At 34.6% G+C, this 9,648-nt stretch overlaps 1 protein-coding gene across 4 annotated transcripts in view; it reads right to left on the reverse strand.

Moving 5' to 3' along the window:
• Nucleotides 1-259: 259 nt before the first annotated feature.
• LOC146168071 (ATP-binding cassette sub-family B member 10, mitochondrial-like) overlaps nt 260-9,648 on the reverse strand; it is a 24,426-nt gene continuing 15,037 nt past the window's right edge. For 3 of the 4 annotated variants that reach the window (XM_083381744.1, XM_083381737.1, XM_083381761.1), the window contains 6 exons: nt 9,099-9,330; nt 7,439-7,564; nt 6,220-6,354; nt 6,012-6,166; nt 2,709-2,968; nt 260-1,362 (listed from right to left, as the gene is read on the reverse strand). In XM_083381744.1, the coding sequence (XP_083237870.1) occupies nt 1,128-1,362; nt 2,709-2,968; nt 6,012-6,166; nt 6,220-6,354; nt 7,439-7,564; nt 9,099-9,330 (1,143 nt within the window). In that variant the 3' untranslated portion in view covers nt 260-1,127. The remainder of the gene's footprint in view (nt 1,363-2,708; nt 2,969-6,011; nt 6,167-6,219; nt 6,355-7,438; nt 7,565-9,098; nt 9,331-9,648) is intronic. The other variant, XM_083381753.1, reaches the window with a different exon arrangement.

The raw sequence follows: 9,648 nt of genomic DNA on the forward strand, positions 1-9,648 counted from the left end.
AGATTTGAAAAAGAACTCGCGGGCCAAATGATTTTCACTGGCGGGCCGATCCGGCCAGCGGGCCGTAGGTTGCCGACCCGTGTTTTACTCCATTAAATAAAAAAGTAACATATTACGCTTTACACATGGGCAGAAAAGAACAACACTCCGTTTTTGTTACTTAGTTATTTACATTTTGTTAAAGGTCTAACAAAATATAGAAGTCACAAAGTTAACCAACAAAACTAATACAAGTTTTTAGAAAAAATAACCGGTCCAACGAAAGGGAGCCTACATTCGTTAAAAAGGTTTGAGCAAAATATCTGTTTTTAGCATACATATAAATAATGTGTTTTTTAGATCGTAAACATTGTTCGTTTTTCACAAAGCTTCGTGCTTTTATTCAGCTCGTGAGAGTGGCAATATTTTATGTTTGTTGAGAGAGTATCAAATTTTGTTTTGCTGTTTGTGAAAATTGGCTTACTGGCGGTTAACGATCGATGATAAAAACTATTACTATTTTGGAATCAACTTCCCAAGTTATCCAGCAAACAATTAAAAAATATATTTCGTAGATAATGTCACATATTTTAAAGCAAAGAATTTACAACACGAAGACGACAGATTAAAGTATAAATTTTTAATGTAGCCTGAAAAGTAGTAGCAACAATTTCCAATTACATAATTATAAATGCATATCAAACAGACAGGTAAAATAGATTCGCACAGATGTTTAACATTTTTTGGATCAGGTTAATCGCATAAAGGAAGGTTACAAATACTGATTGTAATCAGGGAAAATACGGGAAAGTTAAATCTACTGCGCAATAAACACACGTGGTACTTTGCTTTAGCCCTGTTCAAGTAATACTGACCAACTATAACGACATTTCCATTTTAGTATAGATGATTTTAGAAAGGCTATTACAAAAATCAGTTGGCTAATAAGATTGTACTGCAAGCAAGAAAATTATGGCCTGCGGCGAGATTCAAACACACGACATCAGCCAAACCGTGACGTCGCTCAACGGACTGATCTACGGGCTCATTGAGAACTGAGAAAACAACGGTTACCAGCTGAATCCTGTCCGTACATACAACTACAACATTCGAGGATCATTTTGGAGATTAAAATAAAATAAAATTATCTATTGAAATAACAGCATCTGGTTTTCAACCATTCTTCGAAAAATGCCGTTGTTTATTAACATCAAATCTTTATAATCTCCACTTTCTGCAACCGATCCAGTCTCATCAAGAACAATTATGTTGTCTGCCCTTCTCACTGTAGAAAGCCGATGAGCGATGGTAATTGTCGTTCGGCCAATTGAAGCCTTCTCCAAGGCATCCCTTACCAAGTCTTCACTTTCAACATCCAGGGCACTACAAAATTAAGAATGTTTTCAAGAGGTACATTTATATGTAAATATAAGACACGTGCTTCTCGTTTACCGTTATGAAAGTATCGCAGCCATTCGGAGTTATTCAAGGTCCGCTTAAGGCCAATGTTTGGCTAGGTTACGCACCGCTTAATGTCAATTAATAGTAATGCGTTACTGGTAGCAGTATCATCAATATTACATAAAACGGACTCAATTTGTGAAGAGTTTATTGTGGACAAATAATTGGAGTGGTTTAAGGTTAAATACTTATAATATAATTTTGAGGAACTCGATTAGGGTTTTAAATAGATACTATAGCATACCTAAAATCAATCTTTGTAAACAGTTTTAGTCTTTGTTTTTTTCCGTCTTATTTTAAAATGGGTTGTTTACAAAACTATATATAGATGTCCCAATTTATAGGTGCTACCTTACAAATCCCTTGGTTGGATAAGTCTTTGGTGAAAACTCTAAAGGACAGACAATGTAAGCCACACCTAAACAGACCAGTGGCAATATTTTGCTTAAAAACCTCGCCATTTAACACGACCATAATATTGAACGTTTACAGTATTTCAAAATCTATTGGAGGCTTTTTGCTTTTTATCTTCCCACACTCTAAAAATAATACCACAGCCAGTCAGTCACATAACATATCAGAAACTCTTAAACACACACGTCCATATAGCTAGCCTATTTATTAAAACTATTGATACCTTGAGGATTGTGTAACGCCATAATTATGCGTAACATAAATTTATTAATCCATTCTTAAAATTATGGCAATTTTTGCACTTTTACGGATTTTTACGATTAATAGAAACGAAAACATGTTCTTTTTGGCTATTATGTCAAGAACTAGACATGCTTCCACCGACCAAACACTTTCGTTGCAGGAATGCATAGCATTAACCTATAGTACCATGTAGACCACGTAGCGATTAGGAATTATGCATACTTAATTTTTTTGAACGGGATTTTGTAGTTTTTCCAGGCGCGTCTTTCAAAATGAAAAAGTTAAAAAAAAAAATAGACACAGATTTTCGCAGTTAATGATCTAAAGCAGTTTTCCTAATGTGGTGGTCCGTAGAACAATGCAACGTAGTTTGACAAGAAAGCTCCAAAACGCTACAAGGGTCAAATAAACATAAAACATTTTTATCTGCTTTATTTTCCACTCCTGATGCTAAGTAGCTGTTTTAAGTTTGTTTAAGACCAGAAAAGCCACAACTTTCGGCTTCCATAAAAACCCACGCCTACACGATTATAGGAAATAACAAGAAGTTTAGCATAATTTTATTTTATATAAACTTATTTTAATGTACTGAATATCACCACTGTTTTTACCTTGTAGCCTCATCGAGCAACAAAATCTTTGGATCTTTTATTAAAGCCCTTGCAATGGCAATTCTTTGTTGTTGGCCGCCAGATAAAGTTACTCCCCTTTCTCCAACTGGCGTCTCAAAGCCGTTTTGCAATTCACAAATAAATGTAAGAGCATTGGCTTGATTTGCAACATTACGCAAAACTTCCTCATTGGGTGGATATGTAGATCGAGAACCATACAAAATATTTTCCTTAATACTTCCGGAAAACAGAACGGGGGTCTATAATGATACAAAATACACCTTTGAGAATTAATTGAACTTTTTTGTTCGTTATCGAGGCAAATATACACAAATCATAATCGAAATATCAATTTTCAGAGACTTGTCGGCCAGTCGGTCAATTTGTCGGTCGCAAGATAAATATACAGAAAGCAAAAGGCGTCTTGATAGAAATATCCTAATTTCCTCTCGAAAAAAAGACTCTTTTGATTTGAAATATTGACCTCGCAAAAAAATATTGCGATAAAGAAAAAATGAAACTCTTTCTATGGGTATTGCGCTCCCTTGAGACGCGATGTGTATTTTGAGTTTTTTTTTTATCTATTTTGCAATATAAGAAATTTAGGTTTAGGTAGAAAAATAATTATTTTGATTTTTTACAGACACGCAGATATTTGTGATAAATTATGCAACAATGCTTGTTGATATAAATCAAAAAAACGATGTGTTAAGACGTATGTTGGGAGACTTCGGTATAGCGGTTGGTGTGCAACCTGCCAATACTCTTCGAAAGCTCCTGAGTCACCCCAAAGATCCCATCAGTTCCTTTGACCAACGAGGTGTGGTATATTCAATCCCCTGTGCGGATTGTAATTTGGTCTATATCGGCGAGACCGGAAGGTCATTCAAGACTCGCCGAAAAGAACACCAAAGGGACGTGGCAAATAACGACGCAAAGAAGTCTGCACTCTCATACCATGCTGTTTCCCGAAGCCACCAAATTGATTTTGGTGGCGCTTCAATAATAGCACGAGAATCAGACTACAGGAAAAGATTATTTTTGGAATCTTGGAACATCCATAAGAAGGGAACACCATGAACGTCAAAACTGACGTGATGCTTTCTGCATGCTACAAGCACCTGCTGAAGGACTAGAGGCAGCCGCTAATTATTTTCTTATCGTTTCGTTGCTCGCGTTTATTTCTTCTTTTTTCCTTTTTTTGCTTTCCATTTATTGTACGAGCGTTCAGTGTCATCCACCCTGACGAAGGCGGCTTGTATAGGTTGCCGAAACGTTGGTTAACAATTACAGTACCAGAGGAGCTGTTTTTGATTTATATTACCATGCCTGGTAGCAACAGTTTATATAATGCTTGTTGATCTAATGCCGCTTCCACACAAACTGTATCCAAATAAAGGATTATTCTTATTGTGGAGAAGCATTTAGTTAACCCATTTCTGACACAGTCAGAAAAACAAAATAAGTACGACTAGCGCCTGTGGTGTTATACAATGTAGGATATTATATACAGAAGGGCGTATCTTTATGGAATCCAAAACCTTTGGCAACAGATTTCAGCTTGTCGATCACGGTTATTGTTTTCGTAATTTTTCTGTCACCGCAAACATGATTTTCGATTTCCGCGAAATGCACAAAAAGCTTTAAATGTTATCAAATTTCTATTTACCTCGAACGTGCCGCGTAGTGCAACGTTTGAGCATAAGTAAAAAGGTCGGGCTATTTAAAAAAAATACATTTTTAGCTCTATGACGAAGACGCAATTAATATTTTTGTGTACACGTTATTTGCCACATTTAACTTTTTATCTATTTCTTTGGATGTATTTTAGTGTAACCCATTTCAGACACAATCCGTGGCAAAACGGTTAAGGGACGACCGGTGCCTTGGTAGTTTACAATAGGCTACGTGTTTTCTGGTTACCGCAAAATTCTAAAAACATTATATGCTTTTTTCTATTTAAGGAAATTTATTGCTATTTTAAACAATATTTTGGCATTATTTAGGGCCCCGACGAAAATGTTTTGCTTTCCGTGACATTACTTTTGATTCACATGAACATTCCCACTTTCGTTTTTATAATTATCGGCTATAAAACGAGGCGAGCAAATTTACACGGACTGTTACAACTTAATATAGGCCTACATTAGTGATTAATAGTGTGATGTATTCAAGTTCTTACATTTTGTTAAATCATGCAAAATTCAGATAGATTTCCAAAATTATCGCCGGGACAACGCAGTGTATTTTGTCCAATCCTCGGCTATAACACGAAACTAGCAAATTTACACGAAAATGTTACAACGTAGTTATGTAATAGTGAAGAAGAGTCCATAGCACGTAGATTTTGCAAATAATTGGAAATATTGCAGTGGTTATTACTTATTACTTAAAAACATTGGGATAACGCAAATATATTTTAGCAGTTAGACAACTGGTAAATATTATATTTAACCAGGACAACATAGGGCATTTCGTCTAGTATATAGTATTTTCAAACACACTATTATTTACAACCAACTTATTCAGAGATAAGTGGTAAAAAACAACAATCCAACATTCTTATGTAGCAAGGGTTTTAGATCATAGGTTCTTTAATCACTTTGGGTGGGGCCCCCTTATCATCATTTATTAAAATTCACCCGACCTCTTTCAATAATATGATTCATTCATAGCCACAAAAGAAACTAATGTTTTCGCTCTGGGACTATTAATTAATGTATTTGCTGTAATAAAGGGTAAACCCCCTTGTGGTAGTTTAAGGATACTGATACCTGAAATTTAAGACAAGTATTGTGATCCAACCGGTGCCAAATTACGTGATTACTATGCTCCTAACAAGCATAATGGATGAAATTAAAAAGTTAAAATAGATTTTCCCTAGGTTACTAGCCTAAATTTGCTTTAGCATCAGGTTTAAAACTCCTGTTTACCTTGCTATATTTCCAAAACACTTTTACTCACTTTGCAGAAACACAAGTCATTTAAATTATTGCAACAGCATAAGTCTTTATGATCGGGTTTATTTATGGCACACACAGCCTTGACAAATTGCAAGCTTTTTATTTGATTACTTATATTACAACGGCTAATCTAGCATATGTCACACCACCAAGATATTTTTGTGAAAAATACTCACTTTGTGTTTTATGTTCACAAATTAGTCAATACTTGAAATTAGTCAACACCCCCCAAAAACAGTTTTAAAATATTTTACTAAATATTAAAACAAAGAGTAGGAATTCAATAAATTCTAGTGGAGTAATTTTCCCTTATCTAGAAGGTTAATCTGTAAAAACTAACCTGTGAAACAAAGCCAATTTGATTCCTTAACCACACTGGACTAAAGTTTTTGATGTTCTGACCACCTAAACTTATCACACCCTTTACAGGATCATAAAAACGAAGTAACAAAGAACAAACAGTTGATTTTCCACAGCCACTTGGACCTACAATTGCTGTTAATACAATAAAGGTCAGTACAAATATTTTTTAATAAAAACAATCTAACCTGTAATTTGTCCTGCTTTAATATGAAAATTGACATTTGAAAATATGGCATGCCCTTCTCGTAATGGATATCTAAAATGTACATTTTCAAAACGTATATCTCCATTTATTACAGTAGAATCTGGGATTGTTCCATCTGCAAAAGAACAAGAAGTACCATTTTGTAAAAACAAGTGTTAGTTGTACCACAAGACAATATAAATATATAAAATATTGACAGAGTAACCGCACCCTGTTGGTGTTTGATTGCAAGGCTCATGCCAACCAGGGTGCTTGGGTTATTTATGTAAGGTGAGGGAGCCCTGTACACTCTCCTCTGTTAAAAAAAGTTTTACTACTTTAATTACACTATTAAACACATTGATGTACAACATAACAGCACACCGTGGAAGAACACCTGACACCTAAAGATAAACACAGTAAAAAATGGTACTTGTTAAATAATACTTTTGTTGCCAATGGAAAGTAGTTCTTAAAAGTGTGATAGCAAAGTTACACATTGGATTTACATAACACTAACTTCAAATCGCTGCAAATTCAGAAAAGAAAATGGACAGGCATGAAAGCCTACAAAATGGAGACATTAAGCCGATTTATATGAACGTCTTAGCCGGATTCGAAACCATTAGTTAATCTATTCTCTCTCGTTTTGGTTAAGTTCTCTTGTTTCTCAATCCGTCAAAAGGAATGGTTTTCAATCTGTCCGCCACTTAACCAATTCACTGCTGATAGCGTGATTCTTTGTCTGACAGCCAAACCGGGCATTGAAGTTTAAATAGTTTACCAGTTACGACCACAAAGTGTAAACGAGAATATTTCCGAAGGCAAACGTAGTTGCTAGTGTTTGACAAAAAGAAGAATAGCAAATCTTGCACTGGTTAGGCTATTTTTATCGTAAGGAAGGGTTTGGGTAGGTCAAGCAATATTATTAAGTAGTAATACTTGGCCCAACCTCACCCAAATATTGTGCATTGCTCTAATAATTGTCTCTATGCTGTGGTAGGATTCTAGACCAGCGCCCAAATGAGCTCTGAAATTTCCAAAGTAGTTGGTCAAACGAAGAAACTATGTTGCTTTTAAATCTAATTGCGGAAAAAACAAATACTAATCAAATTGATTGCAAGGTGGGAAGAAATAGAAAATATTATCTGCAGTTGAAAGAGAGTCTCAAGAACCAAAATTATACAAGAGATTGGTTACAAAATTTTCAGAAAAATTACCTGTTTTGCAACAAAAACATATGCATATCAGTGCAGCTTGTACACTTGAATTTTGTGCCATATAAATATGATGCAGGAATGGATTACTTTTTAATCCAGATTGAACTTTAATTAAATCTAATCTGCCTGCGAAAGGTGCATATAAACAAGTTTATTAATACAAGCACCATCAGTACCCATTTTTCAAAACTACAAATATCCCAAGTATGAAAGATTCACATACATAATATTCAATAACTTTGATCCAGGTTTCTGAAGTCGCCTTTTAACCAAACCTAATAATAGCTTACATATCATTACACACTGAAAGGCATCACAAACCAACTGAGTCTGTTGAACAATGATACTAGAAAAACAACTAGCTCGCAGAGAGGTTTGGACGAATGATCTCCGGCCATAATGGGACCATCACTCTATCAACTAAGCTACACGGGCCCAGAGGGGAGCCCGTCGACAAACAGCCATGCTTGGTACATTCTGTTAGTAAAAGCAACTTCACATTAGAGAGGATCTACATTACCCTATGAGGTATCGCTGGAGGTCTGGAGTTTGAACCTCACTGCAGGCTAGTTGTTTTTTTAGCCTGACTCGTCTGCATCTTTGATTGACAGACTCGGTTAGTCTGCAATGAATTTTGGTGTATTATATAATACGTAAGCCGTTATCGTTGGTCAAAACGAGACTTTAAAAAGGCTAATCACAGTTGTTGAACATGTATGTGTGTGTATCTTGCATAAAATGATATGATAATGTAGATTCCCTTTAATGTGAGGTTTCTTGTACTAACACAATGTAGCAAGCATAGGCATCATGGTTTTTCTACAACTCGCTTTACTCACACAAAAAATAAGGACTGTAATAGCTCAGATGGTAAAGTGGCATACCCGGAGTGGCATTTCATTTAAAATAACCCCTAAAAAAACACTTTCTTTTTCCTGTTGTAAGCAATTCAGACATATTAGAGCAGCTATATTGACAAATCTGGACAAGAGTAGGTATAGATTTTCATATAACTTGAGGATATAAACCACTTTATTTTACACTTTTTGACTAAGGGTTTTTTCGACTAAGTGCATTCTTTATATTTATTTGAATTGAACATTTTTGCACAATTAAATAAAAAAATAATATCTTTATGACCATTTTTATATATAATACAAAATTATTTTTCTTATTTCTAATTACCCTCTAAAAAATTAAGCCTCATCATAACCCCACTTTGAAACATTTCTCCACTTGTGTTTTTAAAATTCAATACTCTCATTTTATCCAAATTTATTGAATTTACTTTTTTCCCCCTTTACACCCCAAACTAGCAAACTATTTTTCCCCAACCCCACAAAACCTACCATCCACCAGCCAAATAAACATTCCATATTCAAATTGTTCATTTGTTATTTTTACAATTCCTAAAAACATAATACATCGTTCCCTTAATCCTCTGCAAAAACATATCTCAATGTTAACCAACCTCATGGAAAACCTTCCTCACTCCAAAAATATAATATTTAATATTTAATTTAATTTTTTACCACCATGACCTAAAAATGCACCCCAGATATTTTTTCGAACTTTTTGATGAATGTACAGTTCTTCCAGAACAGAAATATAAGTTATTCTTCTTAGTTTTTAATAGAATATATTTCAACAACGTACTAACCGTTTAGGGAAATTTCTGGAGATCTGTCAATCAATTCCCACAGACGGGTGCTAGCCCCAATAGACTTGTTCATAGCCGTAAAAAAATTACTTAGGCCCCGAATGGAAAAAGACACATAAGCAGAGTAGAGAAGAAAGGCTGACAAATCACCAACAGATATCTTTCCAGTGTGCATCATTTGACCACCGTTGTATAACACCAATAGCATAATCATATTGCCAGAGAAACCAGTCTTTCAATATAAAAAACATAAAATATTTTTGTTAAGTCAACATAACACATCATATAACAATTTGGCATAAAAACACTATTTTCAAAACAAAAATAAACCTTAATTGCCATTTTCAGTTATAATGATTTTTAAGATTGCAACTAGGGATGTGTGATACTTGACATTATATTCCCATACGGATACGATACCGAAAATATCAGTACAGCAATTGGCTATGATACAAATTGCTGACCTTCTTATGCTCAAATTAGAAAAATAGATGAAACTAAAACATTTAAAGGTTGGTTTTAAGATTATTAGCCTGAAATCATTTTTAGC

The sequence above is a fragment of the Ascidiella aspersa genome, chromosome 1 (assembly GCF_963924565.1).
Source record: "Ascidiella aspersa chromosome 1, kaAscAspe10.2, whole genome shotgun sequence".
NCBI classification, from domain to species: domain Eukaryota; kingdom Metazoa; phylum Chordata; class Ascidiacea; order Phlebobranchia; family Ascidiidae; genus Ascidiella; species Ascidiella aspersa.